Below are 23627 nucleotides of genomic sequence, written 5' to 3'. Positions count from 1 at the left end.
GGAGAAATTCATCTTCGTTGCAACCATGTATACATATATAACATATAGTGGGTGTTTTAAGTGAGTCTAGACTTTTGATGGGTAGTATACTTGTTGCATATTACTTTCATGTGTTGGACCGACTTTTGTACTTTACTGCCTCCTGTTCAGTTTGCCCTATTGTTGCAGTTAGTTCACTGTGACATGTTGCACTTCGTTACATTTTTCTATTGTGCGCTGGAAATTTGAGAGGTTGTTGCACATAATGTGGGTGCACAGACGTGTCTATCGGTGGCAATCTATGCATGCTTATATCCTTATACTTACACCAACAACTATAATGACAATCTTTTAGGCTTTTTTAATTGGGTATCGCTTTATGACGCATTCAACACTTTTCCACAGATAACTGCAATTAGATGTACGTCCATGTTACTCAAATGTCTCAAATGTCTCTCTCTCTCTCTCTCTCTCACACACACACACACACACACACACACACACACACACACACACACACACACACACACACACACACACACACACACACACACACACACACACACACACACACACACACACACACACACACACACACACACACACACACACACACACACACACACACACACACACACACAAAAAAAAAACCAAAACAAAAACAAACAAACAAAAAACAAAAAACAAAAACACACTCGTGCCATGCAATATGTTTTTGTCATCTGTTTTTGTAATCTTTTGCTTAGCCTCTTCCTATGGGCTAGTGAATTATTTGAAGGACTGATATCTTTTCAGGAAAGTCTGGAATACAAAATTTAGAAACTATTTCACACACTGATTGTTAACCGACTTTTGTATTGTTGTTGGTGAAGCCTTGACCAAATGTGGAGCTATTGGATGAAGCTGTTCCTACTTGTTGCAACAATATTACCGCTTGACAAGTATTAGATGAGCCAGCACAGTGAATGCGTTTGTGACAAGCAGGCAGGGCAAGAAATCTGAATGAATATACTCGGTTGCTACAGGTAGATTGTCGATTAAGAATGTGCAATACATGCTGACTGTGGCATGAAATCAATACCGCTACTTTTCAACACATCTTGTAGAGTGACTTAGTTCAGCAAGACACCATCACAACACGAGTACAAGGAAATTGAACTTTTCAATATTCAGACGACAACCTGTTTCCCTCTTGTTTCAAATGGAATGTTCTAGAGGGCATTCCCATATATGCAAATTGGGGTCACTTGTCAGGTCGTGGCTCATCTAATACTTGTCAAGCAGTAGAACTAATATCTATAAATACTGACTATTCTTTACACAATAATACAAGTCATGTGTACAAGTCATAATGTCAAGAGTATGATCATTGTGTAGCCGAGTGGGGTTCAGAACAAACAATAACAATTGTGTCTAATATGATAATAAATTTACATGCACACTCACAAATACCATGCTACAAATTCAAAACCCTAGCGGCAAAATACATGTGCTATTAACCCAGATTTTGCCTCGGATCTCTTCCCTTCATGCATACTGATGTGCTTGTATGTATCTAAAAATTATAAATTGTTTTAAGAGCGAGAGAAAAGCCATGTCATCATGTTACCATTATTTGATGTCTGTTATTATACCTTGCCATCATCATGACATCACTTAATGTGATTTTAGGTGAGACAGGAGGTCACAAGGTGTTTGGTATACAAAACTCAGATGAAATTTTCTAAAACTGTTTAATTCAAGCATATTTAAGTCATTGTGTCTTTGTTAAACATTAAAAATGTTACAGGATTTAGGTTGTTTCTGAAACTTTATAAAGGTAACAAAAAGACTGAAGCATACAAGGAAACAGTTCAGTAATTTTGTGTACAAAATATGTAATCATGCAGTAAAGACATCACTGAATTAATTGTGCCATGACCACAAATCCAGTGTCCGACAGTTAGAGAAGTTAATGTACTCGGTGACACTCATAACTGATCCACTGCAAATATCCGTGATCTACATGGTCTGTGTACTAGGTACAGTAGTTCGATCAGTCCTTACTAAGCAGAAATCGATTCTCGGTGAGTGACAGGACAATCTCAAGAATTGACTTGCATGGAAACTCACGACGCACACTCATAGCTCACGGACAAAATTGATAGAACAATGGTTCGAATGCTAACAAGTTTTCTATTACTTCTACCTGACTGCAAGTCTTCTGTTCGATGTCAGTAAATTCCCCTGTCAACTCCTTGCTGTTTTTCTGTCGCCTCGCTGATACAACTCACTCAAACACCCGCCATTACTCGAGCATGATAGCGCATGCGTAGCGTGGTGTTGGTATGACGACAACGAGTGAGCTGTCAGGTGCACTGAGAAAGTGTAAGGAGCTCTCTTGTGACCTTCGGCTGCGCTTACATAATTAATAGTGTTGTTTACAAATGCACGTATCATGGGGATACAAGTTGGAGTTACTGCATATTGAAACAGCGACAACAAACGATGCGTTGTTACTGAAGCCAGTCATCACGAAGCGTCATTTACTTTACGTGATGGTTGAATCAAAATCAGCCATTACTTCTTAAATGGTTAAAATGCGAACTTGTGAACTGAGTCAATTTATTTCACAATCTGAGAACTATCCAATCAATAAAGTTTATTGAAATGTTTTACAAAATAGAAAATAACCCATTAAGAAGTTAGGGATATTTTATTTTTTTTACAAAATCATATATATTTGAATGGGAAACTTTAATTAATATATATTATTGTTCATTATCTATGTATAATGTTGTATTTTTTCTCAGTACTTGTGCGTCATAATCCGATTATGATAAAATGCAAGGATAACAACCAGTAAAAATTATACCTTGCATTTTTAAATGTTTTTAGCATACGTTTGTCTTCAAAGAAATTTTAAACTGCTTATGACATTGCAACATATTTGGGATTTCACTTTCTTAGTAAAGTAGAAATTCTGTTACCCTTTTTTTGGTCGAGTCGCATCCGGGATTTGAACCCGCACCCTCAGAGTCAGGCACCTAATCGCCAGCACATAAAGCCAGCCGCCTAGCCCGCTCAGCCACGACTTCCACCTAACGCTTCAAAATAACGAATAAACATTCAAGTGTATTTCTGTTTTGCTCTTATGCACTGTGCACTACTGGAACAATTATTCAGCTACGAACGACTGTTTACGAAATGCACGAGAAAAATGCTCGACCAAGTACATAAGGCCATGTAGCCAATTGCATGAAACGAGCTTGCTGGTTCCACAGTGACTTCCACCCGGATACCCTTTCAATTTAATTCTAGCCAAATCACCTGAATATATATTCCTAATCTGATAAGGATGGGTTTTTAAATGTTTATTTTATTGTATCTGAACATGCCGAAAGCCGGATATTTCCCAACTTCTGAAAATGCCTCTCAGAGAAATTTATCCCCATCGTTAAAATTTAGTTGGGATAGGGGCGGAAGCCTTACCAACTGGACTCTTATGACATTGTGCCTGTGACTGATTTTGTTTCAGGAATAAGTGATTGAATAAAGTATTGACTTTGAAAATGAACTTGACAATTATATTACTTTGTTGGAAATCCATAATGCTATTTCCAGTGATAAACCCCATTTTATAGTGGGGTTCCTGTGGGAATGTTCAAACAAGCATGCACCTATGATCTGTTTAGAAATGTTACAGGACCATCCAAAGATGTCCCGATGTTGATTTGCTTGAGCTCTTTATTCTCACATTTGCGTATGACATTGTTTTATTTGATAGTACTTTACGTGGATTGCAGAAACATCTAGATTGACAATTGACTAATTGTTGAAATAAATGGCAATGAGAGTACTTATACCCACACGTAATGTAATAGTTTTTTTGCAAAGCATGTAGACTCCGAAAATACGGAAAATGAAAAAAGATAGCAATGCCCTTGATATTGTGTCTAGTCATGAATAGTTTGGTGTACACCTCCCTAGCTCTGGTTCATGTTAGAAAATTCAAAAGATATTGTCACAACAAGCTTGGAAAGTTATACTCTAATTAAGAACTAGCATTCTTCATTGTTGTTAACTGTCATCAAACATTGTGATTAATCCATGTTTGACGTAATCTATTCTTATGTAGGGCTCAGAGATTTGGAAATTCCATCCTTCCCGAGACAGTTTGAATGTACATGACAAGTTCTGTAAACGATTTTGAATTGTAAACGATCCGCCCCAAACATTGTTGTAAGGGGTGAACTTGGGCCATTCTCATTAAAAGTCAACCCCAACATAAAGATTGTAAAGTACTGGTTATGAGGGAAAACTCTACATTAGCGCATTTGTATCTCTGTTAATATAAAAGTTTGGATCGTTGGACTCTTAAGTTAGAAATATCTTCTATACGTACGGTTGTGGTGAAGTATGGCAACGGCAGTCAGCTTTATGTAATAAATATTTTCTATCTGCTTGAAACATAATATGTATTGATATAGATAATTAAAACTTCTTTGTTTCACTTTATAATTTATCATCTTGAAACCTGTATTTGGATTTGAATGTTATTTAAATGCTGTGAATTTGCATTTAGAACAACTTTGTCACAAGGCAAAAACCTAGGTATACCCAAATCTGGAAGATTTTGCTCTTTTTATGTTTTGAAACAGAATATCATGTTTGCCTTGCATGCTCCTTTTATAACGATATGAGATGTAGCATTATTGGGAATATCCCTCAGAAAATATGTTCCCTTTTCTTCCTTCATCTTGTAACGGCTTTGCTCCAAATTGCCTAAACAAGGTTTCTTATCTCGCCCCCAAGAAAAAAAATAACTTTTTGAATGTGTGACCTATATAATATCGTTATCTCAGAATATTACTGATGTATTTGTTACAGTCAATGTCCACTGTCAGGCAATGTGTACAATGACTGAAATAACCAGTCAGGGTGTACATTCCCGACTCACTCAGTCATTGTGTACATTGTCTAACATTTCCAGGCATTGTGTACATTGACTGATTAATTAGCCCAGTTATTGTACAGACTGATTGTTGAACAGGGATTATTGAGAAGACAAGACCAGCACTGGTTTCGTTCTGTGATCACGGTTTATGGTCAAACTTCTTCGATCTAGTGACGTCACGTGTAGCAGCATTTTGGACTCGTTGAAGTCTCTGGATTTGCGATTTGTCTGCACCGACAAAGAGGGAGTTACAAGAGCCCAGGCGGGTCATTACATGGGATAAGGTGAGAGGTTTTGCCGATTCTATAGTCAGGTATTGCCTTATGGAACTAATATTGCGTAGAGCTGGAAAGCAGATCTTTGAGAGATGAGATATGTGATCATCCAAAGATAGGTCAGAATCAAGGATGACACCAAGTTCTCTTACTTTCTGTGAGAATAGAATACTTTCACCATCACCATCCAGAAAATTCAATGAGTACTGAGAGCAACGTATTGCAGGATGCAGTAGAATGCATCCTGTCTCCAGTTTCTAGAAGGAAACTGTTCAGTTTCAACATGTTGTCAAACATCCAGCTCTTGGTTTCCTCACAACATGGTTGTAGGTCGTTCAGGGCGGGTGTTGCTTGATCCACAGCTGGTAAGAAGACCTTGTACATCTTGGAATCATCAGCAAAGTGATTGCGCTCAGTATGATGGGCTTCAATGATTTTCCCAAGATCTTTGATTTAAAGACTAAACAAGAACGGTCCAAAGACCGGTCCTTGTGGGACACCATAAAAATATTAGAGCTGGATTTGAGTAATGACCCTCTCTCAGTGCTTGCTGGTGACGGGAGGACAGATAAGACCTGAACCAACACAGAGCTGTGCCACCAACGTAGAAGTCTGACTGTAGCCGTTTGAGAGGTCTGTCGTGGTCAATAGGGTTAAATGCTGAGCTGAGATCAAGAAGAGTAAGAAGGCCGAGTTTACCGTCATCGATACCGCGTCTCAAATCATTCACGGCTTTTAACACAGTGTCTCTGTGCTGTGGTTTACATTTATGTACATTTGTTAATATTGTGTATTATTTGCTCATGTACCACCAATGGTGGTTTTATGAGAATAAAGAAGTTGAAGTTGAAGGTTGCAGCAATAGGCTTACTGAACTGAGTCGTAAAGATTGTGTTTGTTTAGGTGCTCACTAAGTCTCTCATATACTGCCCTTTCAACAAGTTTTGAAACGAATGAGAAATGAGACGAATGAGACACAGGTCGATAATGGCTTGGAGAGACAGGGTCAAGACTTTGGATTCTCTGATTTTCTGGATTTTCTCTGTGAAGAACTGCTGATACTGTCCTATGCCTTTAGACCGAATATTGCCATGTGAAGAGGTTTAGATACACTCTGACCAGTAGGCTACCCAACCTCTGCGAAGACTGAAAAAGTGATCAAAAAGGATAGGAAGTTACCTCTAGGCAACGGTCAAGAGTATATCCCATAGAGGATCGTAGAGTCCAGTGTACCTCACATATATTTACTGTAAAAAAGCTTGCACTACACCATGTGTAGTGGTATAAAGGCACGTTTTCCCTGAACTGTAGCAGTTAGAAACGAAGTGCAGTTATGTCGTAACTGACAAACGTACTTCATCGCAGGATAGCATTATATTGTTTCACAGAAAGCATTATATTATATTGTTTTCACATCTTCACAGAACTTCACAGAGACGTACGGCAGTTGCGCAGTTACATTTGTGAAACGGGACTGAGACAATGCAGTCACACAGATGTTGCCAGTTTGACCTTCCAAGCAAACACTGTGCGTATACCATGTGCGTGAAACCATTTGAGAGACTCAAGAGTACCGTTCCTTAAATTGTCTGTTGTTTCGCGTTGTGCAAACGTGGTGTGTTTGGGTAGTAATGGCCACCATCTGTGAAAAACAATATGAACATTGTTAAAAACAAATTGTGATACCCATTTTCTCTTTTATTATCACATGTAGTCAACCTTTCAGATATTGTTACTGACTCTCATATTTTGCTTTTCTCTTAATGTTGTATAGTAATTTTATCATAAACTAGCGTCTAAAAGACAGGACACCAAATATTTCTTTGGTCTAAAACAAAACCGAAGCAAACTATGGTAACATTAAATGTTTTATCATAATAAGCAAATATTCAGCTGCAGTATTTAATGGATAACAAGAAGAAAAACGACGAAGCTCGTGATCTAGTATCACATGAATAACACTGGAGTGCATTATCCAGTATTCCATCACCAATGCAGGATCGATTGGGAGCTCTTACAACCTGCTGAGTAGCACATATTGTTCAATATCGGAAATGGCAGCGATGCAGGCCCGAACCCGGCGTCGAACTGAGTAGGTGAGAATGCTGACGTCTTGATTAGGGATCGGATGCCCTTCCTTTTCAGGGCAGGGAAGCTGTCAAAATGTTCCTCGTCAGTGGCTGATTTTAGCGTTTCCGAATATGACGTCCCAGTTTTTCCCAAAGGTGCTCAGTTGGGGACAGATCTTGAAGAGCTGGAACTTGCGTCCTTCAGTAAGGTTCACTCTTCGCCAGTGTCGCTGCTGCCAGTGTGTAACAGTCCTGGTTCATCTCAATCTGGCACGTTGGCGTTGGCACGTCAACGTCATACCCTTGAAAGGTCGACTGGCACGGAGACCATGAATGCGGAGTCGTCTGACCACAGTCTGTCAGCTGACTGGATGTCCAATGCTGTTGGCTGTTGATGCTGTCACAGTGACGTATCGGTTCTTCAAGTGAAAGAGCCGTAAATGCAGGACCTCTTTTTGGGTAGTGACCACGTTTTAGCCTGTCTGCAGTGCTACCAGTCTGCCGTAGATGCGTGACAAGACTTCCGACGGTGGATTTGCAGGAACCCATGGTCCTACCCACATGCTCTTGCGTCTGTTCCATCTGTACCATATTGAATGCTCTCTCCCTCTGCTCTGGTGTTCAACGAGGCATGTTCCTGATTGTCAATCGATTCAAATAATGTTAGAATAAACATGGTTAGCTTTTGTACCCTAACTTGACACGGATAACTTTGTGCACATTTCAGTTTTATTCGTGTAAATTGGATTTTTTTCCTCAAAATACGAAATGCAAGAGCACGTGTTCTCTGGGAATTTGAGAGATGTGTTTTCCCTATTTTCAAACAGACTGACAATTATTTAGACAACTTAAAGCTGCTTTTATTTTGGTGGCGTTTCTTTTGGCCGCTAGTTTACAAAGCATGCGAAGAAACCTTAGAAAACAAATATAAGAACACTTGTCGTTTCCTTTAGATAATCTACAACCCAGTACTACCAAAGTCAACACCACCCACACCAGCGAGTCAACAATCATCCAGAAAACATGGGGAACCCCGCAACAACCACCTGTTCCAAACTGAATTTATAGTATATAAGAACCAATCTTATTGTGGGGAAGGAAACCGTACATTAACACACCTCAACATCTGCAATGTTAGACTTCAGCTTCACATAAGACGCCTCCCTCAGTAAAGTACAGATTCTAGAACTCTTGGTTTGAGTCCCGAGATAAATTCGAGCCACACTCTCAGAGTAAGGCACCAGTCACCACACACAGTGATCGATCTGACCGACTCAGCCACCTCAGTTTCCACACAGACGGAAGTCTGAAATCCAAAATAATGCTTTGACTTTATTGCAATGTTTAGGGATACTGGGTTAGTGACCTCTGCCTGACGTGACCTCGATAGGTGTTATATTACACCGAGGATGTACATGCTTTGCAGCGCATAACAACAAAGAGACACATGTTTATCATTCTTGGTGACTACGTTATGTACTACGTCGACACACCTCGTCACTATATGAATGAAAAAAAAGATAACTTAAGGCCTAAGGCCTAAAGCCCAAATCACCAACTACGTCGACACCTTTCAGATTCTCAACAGAACCTCCTTCGCCTTGAGTGACCGAAGCGTACGTACAATAGTCAGCAAAGAACAAGACCTGACGTCATCTTGTTGGTTATATCGATGTTGAACAATGGGTTGGGGGAGCATATTCCTGATCTGGTCGTAATGAGATGATGGTCTAATGTCCCTTTATGTTTATGTGACACAATATCCGAGTCAAAATGTTCCCTGTGTTTTCACAGCAACGAACAAATAAGAACGAGACTATTGACCTTGCATAGCCCTGATTCCTACGATGCCACATGGTGACCAAAGAACAGCAGTATAACCTGATACCATGAATAGCCCTCTACCATCTTAGATGGCAGCCGTTACTCCCACCCTATATCCATGAACATACGGCAATACTAGTGGAGAGGGACCGGTCAGAAACAACAATAATGAACCACAAAAGACATCAACATCATCATCATTACATCAACAACGAATATTACAAGCACGTTCCTGACGCCCACAATACCGGAAATTACATCACATGATCATGTTTAATTAGTTAGAATGGGTATCCTACACAACATCAATGATCTTAATTGATACCCTAATTTATGTCTTGAACCAGCAGCCGATGATACCCCGAATCATGTTAATGTCTTGCATTGGCTACAACACCTATTTCAAACAAACGGCAGGAATTGGCTACTAAACTAACTCTCGCCAATGTCTTGCATTGGCTACCAACCATACCATAAAATTCGCCAATGTCTTGCATTGGCTACCACCGATACCCTAAATCTGGACAATGTCTTGCATTCTCTCCCAACGATACTCTAAGTCATGCCATTGTGTTGCATTGGCTACCAACTATACCTTTAACAATGCCAGTGTGTTGTGTTGGCTACCAACGGTACTACTCATTGAAGATAGCAACGAAAGTATATCGTCACTACTGACTCTCAGTGAAAACATTGATTGTCACTCATCGTTACGCAAGGTTGATGGTAGGAACAAAATCAAAGTTCTGTCAACGTCTAATTGCAGGTAAAATACGCTATGTATCAGATACGAACGATACCCTTTCCACATCTGGCATTGGCTGCTAACGATACCTTATACACTATCCACATCAGGCATTGGCTGCTAACGATACCCTATACCCTATCCACGTCTAACATTGGCTACTGTCGATACTCTACATCCTATCCACATCTAACATTGGCTACTATCGATACCCTACATCCTATCCACATCTAACATTGGCTACTATCGATACCCTACATCCTATCCACATCTAACATTGGCTACTATCGATACCCTACATCCTATCCACATCTAACATTGGCTACTATCGATACCCTACATCCTATCCACATCTAACATTGGCTACTGTCGATACTCTACATCCTATCCACATCTAACATTGGCTACTATCGATACCCTACATCCTATCCACATCTAACATTGGCTACTATCGATACCCTACATCCTATCCACATCTAACATTGGCTACTATCGATACTCTACATCCTATCCACATCTAACATTGGCTGCTATCGATACCCTACATCCTATCCACATCTAACATTGGCTACTGTCGATACCCTACATCCTATCCACATCTAACATTGGCTACTGTCGATACCCTATACCCTATCCACATCTAACATTGGCTGCTATCGATACCCTACATCCTATCCACATCTAACATTGGCTGCTATCGATACCCTACATCCTATCCACATCTAACATTGGCTACTGTCGATACCCTATACCCTATCCACATCTAACATTGGCTGCTATCGATACCCTACATCCTATCCACATCTAACATTGGCTACTGTCGATACCCTACATCCTATCCACATCTAACATTGGCTACTATCGATACCCTACATCCTATCCACATCTAACATTGGCTACTATCGATACCCTACATCCTATCCACATCTAACATTGGCTACTATCGATACCCTACATCCTATCCACATCTAACATTGGCTACTATCGATACTCTACATCCTATCCACATCTAACATTGGCTGCTATCGATACCCTACATCCTATCCACATCTAACATTGGCTACTGTCGATACCCTACATCCTATCCACATCTAACATTGGCTACTATCGATACCCTACATCCTATCCACATCTAACATTGGCTACTATCGATACTCTACATCCTATCCACATCTAACATTGGCTACTGTCGATACCCTACATCCTATCCACATCTGGCATTTTCTACGTACGATTACGGCACTGAATCGAGAAATACTAGTAGTATATAACATATGACCCTTGACAAATTTGGTTTGCACTAATAGCACTATTACCTTTTACACCAGAAAAGATGTAACTCATGTTCAGTTTCCGACAAGACAAGGTTCTAGAAGGCCTTGACAGTGTTCGCATTGTAGATTCTGGGAACGTTAAGGGTGATATGTGTTGGAATATAGTCTCAGAGGGTTTTGTTGCAAGTACGGATGAACACCAGTTAGAATTACATCATTAACGTAAATTTGTGCTTGACATTGAAAAGGATGAGATGTGTTTTTCTCCTGCTCACAGATGAAGCCCCAAACAAAAGCATCGACGAACGACCACCACTGTGTTTACATCCAATCAGCGGAGAAGCTTCTAAACCTCATGGTACATGTATCTGGAGCATGAACGCAAACGGTCAGTGTCAAATAGATACACTACTTGGCTGCAATATGCTTTGAACAGTCGCACTGGTATGCAAGCAAGGGAACATTAGTATTTCTGTGGGTTTTCTTGTGTTAGGCATTTCCAATTCAGGGATGTTGGAGAGACACGTACCAAACAAAAATGCAGTCGATCACGGATCGCATAGACTTAATTAAGCAGAATTAGAAATCCATCATCTGAACGGATGCAAATACTGACATATTCGCTTTATTTGACGGTCAAGACCAGGTCCAACGTAGGATATTTCAGATCTGACTTGAATGAACTTCAATATTTGCATGTCCTTCCTGGTGGTGTTGCAAGATACCATGTCACACAGATGTACAGGATTTGAAATTCTCATTGACAGTGTGTGTTTGGTAATGGTATGCACAAACATGGAAGTTTCATTTGTGAATGGTATCATCGTCTTCTCTTTCATGTTGATCGGTTTGGTTTTATCTTCTTTCCTTTTCAAACCATTTCCGTGACGTCATGCACCTGTTTCTACTGACTTGGGACTCGGAAATTAGCAGGCCTTTCTTAAGGAGAATGCAACGGAAGTAAATCCATGGGCCATTTAATCAACTGTAACAGGAACCATTCAGTTGTGCACAACCCGGAAGTGAAATCAACAAAGACGAGGAATTCCTTTGTCACATAAGCGTATGGAGATACAGTCCAAGAAATTATGTTATTAGCACCAGTGTGTCTGTTTGATGCAAAGTTTGATCCAAGGCAGCAACAATACGTTTTTCCCAAATTTTGCAGAAATTATGTTCGGTGCCATTCTTAATTTGCTACGCAGGATTCCGTATTCTTACAGGTAAAGTGCTGGTTACCCTTTATATGTGTTTATGACGGGTGACACCGTAAGGGTACCTTTTCGAGGCCACCTGCTTTCATCACTATGGTGATTCAGGAAAAAACCCTCAAAAGTGTTTAATAGAATATGATTTGAATATTGAGATGTTTTTGTCGCGGCTGTATTTTGGAGCGTTGGTAAGTTGTGCTCTTCAGATTAATGGATAATCCCTGGCTCTTGGAATGTGAAAATACGATGGCTAGAATCCTGCTTGATTTGGGTCTGCGTTGCGGATGATTCAGGTGATGCAAGATCCTCGTGCAGCGATTCTGCTGCATATCAGCTTCATATGTACAGGACTGGGTTCCGTTCCCCAATGCGAACGTAACGCTACGACAGTCGAGAGTCTATGCTAAAGTATGGGATTTACGATCAACTCAGCGCTACGATCGCGTTGAGGGACGGGGCCCTGGACTGCACTATATAAACAACACATGTTATAACCATGACATATTTGTAATAGCTGTAATTGCTTATAATGTACATGCATTGGTTGTAACAAATTTTATGAATGGAAACAACTTGAACCACTCATACAGAACTAAATAAAATCAGACTGTTCGAATCGAAACATTGGCAGTGTAATTGTGGCAAAATCATACGCAATTATCTGATACAGAAAAAGCTCTAAGGTGCGCTAAGACAAATGATACACAAGAATGTTAGGTGAAGAAAAATAACGTAAGAACAAAACTGAGACAATAATTTCTAACCTATCCAGATCTTCCAGGTGTTAAAGCTACATTACGATGTCATGATTATGTTTCGAGGTTAACATTACTACACTCGTCCTCGCGGGTCTCCAAGTAATGATCAACGTCTGACACCTTCCTCCTTTCAAGCTTTCCACCCACAACAAACATACACTCCAGTGACAGTTCAGAGCGACAGAAAACATAACCCATTCACACTCTATATCATGACATATCAGCTGTTACTACTAAGTCAAACACAAACCAAGGATCACAATTGTGGTCAGTCTGAGTTTAGAAACCATCATGAACGGATCCGTAAACGGATAAGGAGTATAACTGAGAAAAACGTTGAAGTATACTGAGGGAAATAAACAGGGAAACACCACTTTATCACAGTATTCCTATATCTATTTTCGGATTTTGAACCATAGTGCGTTACAAGTCTTTCGAATAAACGTGGAAATGAATATAGGAACACTTGTTCTTTCATCTGTTCCCGTATTTGTTTTCCTGGTTATATATGATATTTATGAAAGCAGTCATCTTGACAAAGCACATGTATCAGAGCATTCACATGACCAAATAAAGAGAGAGGTCAGCATATACGCAAGGCCGTTCATCAGAGAAACAATACATATGTACAGACATAGCATCGCACTTGATGTCTACAAAATCATATGACTCAGATTTATGGGGTTTCTTGTTTGACCTCGTTTTAAGAATTGTTGCAGCTTTATGGCTGCGCTGCGTTTAATAGTCGATCCAGGCAATCCAGACAGTTAGGCACATGGAATTGGTCATCACGTCAGACATTTACACTGACGTCATCTTTGGTAACTAGATTGGGAGGTGCTTGTTGTGTACCTTGTTGTAACCATCAACTTTTCGCTGCATGTGGTGTAACAACTGCGATGTATGTGGCGTAACAACTGCGATGTGACTATAGATCTACCATTTAAATATTCCTTTAAGATAATCAGAGCATAATTGTAACATAATCCTTAATATGAACGAATATGTGTATGTACCTTAGTACTTCATAAGCAGGGTGCATGTTCCACCAAACACACGTTTGCATGGAACTATCATGTTATATCAACTGATGATAAAATAATAAAGGTATCACAGATATTACTCAAAACGATAACATGAAGCCTCTGGGATGTATCCCAGTACTGTTAGAATGCTATTCGACCATTTAAATAACATTTCTGTAAGGAAATCCGGGTACATTGACTCTGCCATTGACTCTCATGACACAGGTTCATCATTCAAAGGGAGTCCCAGCTCCCCGTCCTCTGCAGTGCATTTGTCATAGTATGTGTCTTGAACACCATAAGAGGAGTCACCCACGGCAGCTCCACCTTCCATTCTTTTCTTCTTCAAATCCTCAATTTCTTTCTCCTTCTGTTTCAGTACCGCCTTCAGCCGCTCCACGCGGTCATTGTGGGCTGCCATCTTGTGAACTCTATCTTTCGCACTGGGAAGCTGCATCATGGGAAGGGTGGGCATGGTGTCATTGTCCTCGCCTCTAGAGTCCCCTGGTCCATCTTTTGGAACCGTTGTCGATGTTGGTGATTGTTTCTTCAGAGACGGCGCAGTTTCAGGACTCTGAACAGGCACGACCTTGGAGCTCCAGACTTCCTGCCATTCATCATTAACAGGTTCCTGTTTGATCTTGACTTCGTGGTCTTTCATTGTCTTCTTGGGTGTTGATTCAACGGGTTTTTCATCCCCATACCCGTGCGTTACAGGTTCAGGTTTGATTCGAATCCCTGCTGGTAGGTCTTGGTCTGGTTTGTCTTTCTTCACCTTTTCTTCCGTTACTTTAGATACTTTACTAGGCGGTGTATGCTGAGGAACCGTACTGGTCGGGCGTTTTAGAGCCGGATTCTGAAGAGTTGTAACTTTCTGAAATATAACATTTTTTGCCGGTCCAACATTTGATACAGTAGGCGTGTTCGCTGTGACGGTCGTTGTGCTAGACAATGCGCTTAATGTGTTTCCCTTCAACATATACGCAGTCGGTTTCATAACATCATTGGAAACGGGAACCAAAACATTCTGACCATTTACTGTGAACAGATAATATTGTTTCTTGGTGGCACTTGCCCCGTCTGGTAAAGCCGGGGGCTTGGATGCAATACTGCATGGAAGTCTCAATGAAGATTTACCTAGAACCAAAGTGTTCGTTGCCATGTTCAACAGAGGTCGTAATGGTACAGTGTTTGGGTTTGAGAATGATGGAGGAATTACGGACTTCGTGGTGACTGAAGTACTGCAGACAGGGTTTTTAGCAGGTGGAGGTGCTGGAGTAGCGGATTTAGAAACAGTCTCTGATTTTGATGAACTTTCGTTGTCAATCTTTGTAAATTTGATCACCTTTTGGACCAGCTTTGGACTTGCTGCAGATTCTATTTTCCTAACTTTAGAACTATCACCTGCAGCCAAGGACTTTTTCTTGGGATTGGATGGTAGCTCTGGAGTGGATGGTTTGGTTTGGAGAGACGAATCACTCTGTGATTGTTGTTTTCGTTTATTCTTCAGCATTTCAGCATGTTTGGAGTTCACAGCTTCATTTGCCTCACACTTGGATACACTTTTTTGGATGTGCACAGTTGGCTCGCAGTTTACCAAGCCAAGTTTGCACAGAAAGTTTAACGTCCTTAGTCGACAATAGTTCGAACATTTGATGATATTGCGTTTCGGGTCTTCAATCTGCTTCTGGGACAACTGCTCCAAAACAACATAGGAAGGGGGACAAGTGACGATTTCAGGTTCCCTAACAGTCGGGAGTCGATTTTCCGGTTCCACGCCAGTTTCTTTCTTGATGACTATTTCGGGTTCCTTCGGAGAATCGTCTTTGTCTCCTGAAGTACACTTTGTAGTTTTATTCCTTACACGTTTCTGTCTTGTTTGAATTTTCTTTTCTTCTTTCACTGCCAAAGAAAATACCGAGTCTATTTTAAGTGATAAAACACCGTCGTCGGGATCCTGTTGAATTGGGTCAGGTGCCACACCTGTCGGGCATTCTGACTTGGTATCCACGACGCATGAGGATCTGTCAGTCAAACTGCCATTATTACACATGTCCTTTGGGTCAGGTGCCACACTTTTCAGACATCCTGACTTATCATCCAAAACATATAAAGATCCACCAATCAAACTGTCCTTATTACATACATCTTTTGTGCCAGGTGCAACACGTGCTAGACATCCAAGCCTGGATCCATCGGTCAAACTGCCCTTGTTACACGGGTCCTTTGTTCCAGGTGCCACACTTGTCAGACATCCTAACTTTGCATCCATGATGTATGAAGATTCACCAATCAAACTGCCTTGATTAGACCCATCTTTTTGGTCAGCAGATGGCACTTTTACAACAGTCGGCATTCGTTTCACAGGAGCAGTAACGTTAAGAGCATCCTTTACTGGCTTGATAAAGTTCATGGGATACACAACCTTCTGAGGGGCGGTGTTCTTGAAAAGGTCGGGGGTTTGAGGAGCTTGTGTCGTATTAGAGCCAATAGTCGGTGCCACAGAGGTACTTTTATCACTCATACTTGCAGCATAATTATGCCGAAACATCATGGTTGGTACAGCAGTAGAGGTCATGGTTGATGATGATGAGGCACTAGAAACTATAGGGAAGACGTTTACCGTACTGGGAGCAGACTGGGAGCCAGGTGGAGCTATAACGTCTGTTGATGATAAGGAAACTATCACGTATCTCTGAGAATATGCTCTGGGGTAAACACTCGTGACTTTATGACCCACAACTGTTGGATTTTCATTTGGAACTAATACCGTGGAAGGAGGGGTTGTTGACAGAACGCTATGTAATCTAGTCCACCCTTTACCCTCTGGCAACCCTCCACCTGGCGCTTTAGCCTTTGGATGACTAGACCTGGAACCATCAACATCATTATGACATGTTATGTCTTCAGGTTCTTTCTTAATGGTGGTTACCTTATCAGCCAGCTGTTTCAACACCGCGGTTGCACCTGGAACTGACTGACTTACAGACGTAGTTGTGGGTGTTGAGCTGTTGGTATTGGAACACGGAATTCTCACTGTAGAAGTAACTGATCCTGAAGGGTCGATTCTCATATGTGTCTCAAACTGTGTGTTGGAAACTGGCACTGGCGTACCGTTATGACTAGGGAGAAGAGATATTTGAGATTTGGAAGCTGGTTTTAACTGATCACTTGATAGTATAATCTGCGTTGTCGGAGTCCTACTGACCACCTGTGTTGGTGCTGGAAGCACGTTTTTGTGACATGTTGAGGAGGAGAGGAGTGAGGTTGACTTGTTCCCCACTAGAGTGTCTGGTGTGGCAATGACGTTAGGACTGGGCAGACTTCCGCCATTGGTTGGGTTCAGTATGAAGGTTTTCCCACGTCCGTCTGAAGGAGCGAGGAGCATGGTCATTTTGCCATCGGGGCCCACGGTGGGAACCAGGGTGTGGCTGTTCTTGTCTGCCCCTATCCCAGGGAAGTCGGCGATGTCTCCCATCAGTTTTACACTTCCATCGGAGTTAAACAGCAGCCTTGCCTTTGTGGATCTGCAAAAGGTAATAATATTGCTTAAACACATTCCAGCAAATATCCAGCTTACTACAGCATCGCGCAATCTACACATATTCAGTTCGATCTATCCTAGAAAGTGACCAGTTTTCGATGCTCTTAGGAACAATGTCGGGCTTTGCAAACAGATTTAGTAATCAAACAAGGAGTATTTAGGAAGGAAATCCACCGCGGTAACTACTCATATACCAACAACAAGTTACAGTTAAACTTATTTCATTTCTCCATCTGAAAGTCGTTAACATTTCCATAATAGGGCTCGAATGTAAACCTATTTGTACAAAGTGCAACCAAAGATAAAGACCTACTTGCACCAGCCAAACTCCAGTTGCAACGTAATGTGTTAGAGCATGAGAGGTTACAGTGATGTAGTACACATGAAACCATAGCAACCTAAAGATGCAGCTGATAACTGTTTACAATAACTGTCGCATCCGAGACGTGTCTTATAAATAACAATGTTTAGCTGCTATAGTTAGACTCATAAGTAGGCTGCACTTTGCATCATATCGTAAAGTAGGTAACAGTTGTGTAGTTACGCATGTCTCATTAATTAATCTAATCAGTTGATTAGTATCAAACTAGCATGAAACTGTACTCTTTATTCTGTAAATAATCGCGTCTGGAATCGACAAATCCAGTGATCAATAGAATGAGCATCGATATACGTAATTGGGGTACGACGACATGAGTCAACCATGTCAGCGAGCCTTACCAACTGATCCAATTAGTCGCCTCTCACATGTATGGGCTACTGAAAATAACTGTGACCCGGATCTGCCACTCACGGACGTTTCATATAATTGTTTGTTTGAACCGTCTCAACCAACATTTGACCGAACACGCGTGTGACTGGAAGGCGTGTTAGAAATACATCAATAAATAATAAATTATATCTAGATCTGGAGGGCAGATATACCAACATTTTAACGGTGACGACTCTTATTTTGTTTATTTATTGTAGCATTTTCGACCTGACAATACAGTGACTGACATCATAAGCATCGACCTACGTTACTTGGATACGATGAAATGCATCGACTTAACCAGTCAGAATGACCATCCGATCGCGTTTGGCGCCTCTTACGACAAGCATTGGATGGCTAATTTTATTTGCTTACGTAGTGAGATGTGAGTGAGTTTGAGTTTCAGCCTCTTCTAGCAATATTTCAGCGATATCACGTCGAGGGACACCAGAAATGGGCTTCATTGTACCTATGTGTGTATTCGAACCCGGACTCTACCTCCCCTGCTTACGTAGAACCCATGAATAACAATATTCAGAAGGAATCAACGTTTGTGCCCAACAGAAAGGCTAATACATTCATAGAAACACAAATAAATTGCAGCTGTTGCGGACAACCGAGCAATACGTTAGCAACGATACTAAAAATCTAAGCAAAACTCTTTGAAACAGTTTTGATATCTATGTTCTTTAATGAATGGTACTGCAACAAATTGTATAAATTTCACAAAGTGTGAATGATGACGTTTAAGTAAATCCGTTGATGAAATGGCTGGAAATGTCATTCTCCACAGGTTCGCCATGGTAACCTTACCGTAAATAGGATTGAGTACTAGATTCCAATGTATTGAGTTTTGAATATTGAAATAAACGTAAATACCGATGAATAGGGGTAAATGAATTTACGACATTCACAGTTCATAGCAGGATCATTAAAAACACGTCATATCAAATATACTACCCATCAAAGGTTTACCCATCATTTAAAATACTCACTATCTGTTTCATATACACATATGATTACATGGAAAATGTATTTCTCCGATAACTTTGGGTTGCCAACTGCAAACCTTATGCAGATGAATTACACAAGGATCGTGCATAAAATTGCTGAAAGACATGCGTAAATATCGTACAGGTGTGAACAGATGCGTCTTGGTGTAAAGTTTTGTTGAGAATTTGCCAATTTTCATCGAGTTTTGTTATTTATTAAACTCATGCTCGTAATCATTACAAACTTCCACATTTGGTTCACAGTACATTAGTTCAAATGAGCGAGTTTAAGTCTACGCTGCCATCAGCATTATTCAGCCATATGGTGGCAGTCTGTAACCAGACTAGACCAGACAATACAGTGATCAACAACATCTGCGCTATTGGGAACCGATGACATGCGTCAACCAAGTCAGCGAGTCTGACCACCCAATCCCGTTAGTCGCCTCCTACGACAAGCATAGTCGCCTTTTATGGCAAGCATGGGTTGCTGAAGACCTATTCTACCCCGGACCTTATGTGTCACTCTAGTTCAAGTGTAAACAGTACCTTTAAACGTTATGAAATTTTTGCAAAATCTGTTTTTAACAGTTGATATAGTAACTGGCTACTCTTACAACAGCGTCTTTAAACTTTTGATGGGTAGAATACATTCCATATTAATACTGAGTACACCATAAAGCAAAACTAAGTAAGCGTATATTAATGGAACAAACTACAATTCCTGGTATGGCTGTCATTTTTTCTAAAAACGATACAATAACGACACAAGGGTTATAGCAAAATTTTGAAGGCGCAAACAAGGTAGAGAGAGCTAGTTGACAACGTTACATTCCATCGGTATGCTCTCGATTCCCGGCATAGGTGCAACGTGTGAATTGTGCTGTAATACAGGTGAAGAGGCATAAAAAGCAACCAACTCATTCACACTTTCAAACATCTAAACTGGTTTATGTATGTAATTCGAGACATCAAAAACGATGAGAATGGAGACTGAAATTGTTGCCTGGGTTTTTCCCATAGATGAATTAATCAAAAGGTTCCTAGAACAGCACGTATTCAACCTTCTTCCTGAAACTGGCATAAAAAATCTTAACCGATGACATTAATACTATTCAGCATTAGCAACTAATAGTTCAAAGATACAACTTATATTTACAATATTGAAAAAAATTCATGTCATTCCAATATGTTCATAGCGATGAAACAAAGCGAGTTTCGTGTGGATGATATATGTGACTCTCTGTAACTTGTGAACACAAGGCAGTTATTTCCAATGAGGGACCGAGGGATAGGCTAGTGCTTAAAGCGTTCCGGATTCGACTACCCACATGCGTACAATGTGTGAATCCCATGTCTGGTGTCGCCGTGATCTTGCAGGGATACTGCTAAAAGCGGTGTAAAACTGATTTCACCCACTGTTTCCACTGGATATTATAATCGGTCTGAGAATCATGTTATTTACCTTTAAATACAGGTATACACGAAGATATGTTTCTCGTGGAATAGTGTTCTCTCCTCTCATTTCCGGAGACAAACCGCGATCAAAGGCCCCAGGTTCGCTGGGCAAAGATGCGATCTTTAGACGTGTCAGAAACCTTCGGTTGTGAGTTCAAACCCCAGTTACACCCTGTTGGGGTTCTTGGCTCGTCAGTAAATGTCTGTTAACAGCACAGTCAGCATACCCGTTGCTTTCCTTCAACGTCAAGTTAAGTCGCCCTGATGTAACTGTAATAACGCGGCGTTGTACCAAAACTTACTGACAAGGCACTTACGATGGCTTTGCTGATGATGACATCGTTGTGGAGGATGACGCTGATGCAGTTGTCTTTGTCGCTACTGTGCCAGGGGTCAGCATCGTCATTGTGCTCACTGGTGCAGTCACCGAGTTGGACGTCATAGATAAAAAAAATTAAACTCAGCTGTAGAGAGAAAAAAGAGATGACAGAGTTCAGAATGTTCTAAAGAGACTGTAGTGGAATAAGCCGACCTGTCGTGGAGTGTACACTGAACAACGGATGATGTGTATGATTTTACTTGGATCACATCGACGGTGATCACTTTGAGTCTCCGTCAGGGTGTTCATTGACATCTACCCTCACTTTATCAGTTTAGATTCACTGATCCAGATTCTAGCTATTGAAGATATAGTACTAGGTGTGAACTGCGCATGTGCCACAGACCATCTATACAACACTACACAGATGGAAAAACAGGACCGTAGAACAACCCATCTGACCATTAATTTCTTTCAGATCACGTGCAGGTGAATGGTGCATTCTGCTTGGCATCGTACACCGACGGCGTGGGACGTTGCTCGTAATGAGTGAGTTAAGTTCTACGCCGATTTTATTGATTTTCAAGCTAAATCGGGGGTTTAAAAATCAGGTCTGGACCAGACAATCCAATGACCAACATCATAAGCATCAGTTTACGTAATTGATATACGATGACAACTGTCAACCAAGTCTGACCACCCGATCCCTACTCGTCTCTTATATCAAACATTCAGGGACTGGGATAGGGAGCTTTGAACACTTAGCCATTTTCTGAATTTAGAATGGGTCATTGCAGTCGTAACAATAGTAAACATCAAATGTTTAATGGGCCATTTGGTATTCTCATGTGCAAAATAGCCCATGGCCCTTGCCTTTCCGCAATTCCTAAACATGGGTTGATGAAGACAATTCTAACCCGGGTCTTCACGGTTGATAGACATATATGAAAGACACGACAAATGCGATATGAAGAATGAAGTAATAGAAAGTTTTGATTGTGTAAACTGCTTGTAATTTATTACGGTAACAATTCAGGGATGCGCCTCGCTGTTAAAAATAACTTAAGCAATACTACGTAATGTGCTATATATATCACGGCTAATATCTGTGGTCTGATACCTGTTTTAATTGCATTGTCTCGGTTGTGAAGTACATTATGGTAATATTTATGTGACATAAAGCCAATAAATCCAAAGCGATGGTGAAGAAATTCCACATACATAACCAAAGATTGATTTCCAGGCTGCTAACATTGAAACGTTGAAAATTATGTTCCTGTACTTTAACGTGTTTAGGATTTGCGGAGTTAATAAATAATTATGACATCAATTTATGGTGATTTGACGAATGTAACAGCGCGTACAGGTTATATAATTTATAATTTGGCGGTACTTCATTTCGCCATGCATTTTATAAATATTGCACTCTATAAATAATCAAAATGGTTGCCGTCCGTACCCATGTATGTGTTAAATTGTCCAATTAACTTTCTTTCACAATAAATATTTGTACGTGTAAGTTGTATCCAGGATAACGGCTCATCTGAAAGGTCCCCGCCATTTGAGGGGACCCATTTGTTGAACTGTTGAACTTCCGGTACAATCTTATCGGCAAAATTCAGACTGTCAAATTGACTTTGAATGAGAAATATATATTCATAGTCCGTTCTTGACGACGTATAATTTTGAACATGTATATGTTGATTATTGTCAAAATATATTAACGAAAATGTGATATTGTTCCCACATATGGCAGAGTTAGCATCTCTGAGAATCACAAGTACATGTCAGAAACATGTTATCTTGTACTACATGTAAACAATAACATCTTCATGTCAGTTCTGCAAAACTGCGGACTTACGTGAAAATCTGTTAAAGTACGTATAGACATGAATTCAGAACACAAAAACTTCGGGATTATTCGGTAAAATGGCGTCCATTCCTGTAACCATCATGCATGTCGGGCGGAAATACGCTGTACGCATGATCCAAACTCGTTAGAACAGCTACTAGTTCTCACTTAAAAGCAGCGCGCCTTGTATGGGTAATCGAGCTTAAGAAGACCGTCGCACACGCGCAGTGTGAATAGAGGAAGCAGTTTAGAGAAGCTGTGCGGTTCTGTTTTCGAGAATGAAACGAATTTAACTTTATAGTGGACATACCGTTTACTGAGCAATTTGGTGAATTTGCGTACAACACACGTGATCAGCAGGGCTCGGTCAGCTATATATAGCGTAAACCTCGAGGGCACGGTATCTCGGAACAAGCCATGATGTCTTGATAGCCGCTCAACCAGGTTGATGTATTGTGTCGTGTAAACAAGATGGCGGACGCTCAATCCCGTGTCAGCAGATACCGTCTCCCGTGCAGGGCTATGAGGTTCTCAGTCGCGTCGCATGCAGTGGGTGGGTGGCGTTGTGTGTACAACCGGAAAAGGGGCGACAGGAAGCAATAGAGGATGTATGCA

The 23627-nt window shown here is 40.7% G+C and overlaps 2 protein-coding genes across 4 annotated transcripts in view; both read right to left on the bottom strand.

The window, feature by feature from the left end:
• Positions 1-2230, bottom strand: part of LOC137286201 (epithelial cell-transforming sequence 2 oncogene-like) — an 86714-nt gene extending 84484 nt beyond the window's left edge. The window contains exon 1 of the mRNA XM_067817917.1: positions 2168-2230. The gene's annotated coding sequence lies outside the window, so the exon portion shown is untranslated. The remainder of the gene's footprint in view (positions 1-2167) is intronic.
• A 10587-nt stretch (positions 2231-12817) lies between these two features.
• Positions 12818-23493, bottom strand: LOC137287524 (uncharacterized). Of its 3 annotated transcripts, none has more exons than XM_067819868.1 (3): positions 23323-23493; positions 21159-21305; positions 12818-17623 (listed from the first exon to the last, which is right to left on the bottom strand). In XM_067819868.1, exons 2-3 carry the CDS (start codon positions 21281-21283, stop codon positions 14311-14313), a joined length of 3438 nt encoding a protein of 1145 aa, XP_067675969.1. In that variant the 5' UTR covers positions 21284-21305; positions 23323-23493; the 3' UTR covers positions 12818-14310. The 3 variants fall into 3 exon arrangements, with proteins under 3 accessions (XP_067675969.1, XP_067675967.1, XP_067675970.1); XM_067819866.1 differs by lacking the exon at positions 23323-23493 and adding an exon at positions 23022-23126; XM_067819869.1 differs by lacking the exon at positions 23323-23493 and adding an exon at positions 23022-23095 and having other exon boundaries at positions 21159-21255.
• Positions 23494-23627: the final 134 nt, after the last annotated feature.

Source organism: Haliotis asinina, chromosome 6 (assembly GCF_037392515.1).
Source record: "Haliotis asinina isolate JCU_RB_2024 chromosome 6, JCU_Hal_asi_v2, whole genome shotgun sequence".
Classification (NCBI taxonomy): Eukaryota; Metazoa; Mollusca; class Gastropoda; order Lepetellida; family Haliotidae; genus Haliotis; species Haliotis asinina.
This window is presented reverse-complemented; position numbering and strand designations above follow the sequence as displayed.

Excerpts from the sequence above, each read along its gene's own strand:
- LOC137287524 (XM_067819868.1), bottom strand. The coding sequence starts at position 21,283 with ATGACGTCCAACTCGGTGACTGCACCAGTGAGCACAATGACGATGCTG. Across the intron at positions 17,624-21,158 it reads TCATCATCAGCAAAGCCATC|ATCCACAAAGGCAAGGCTGC; the intron begins GTAAGTGCCTTG and ends TACCTTTTGCAG.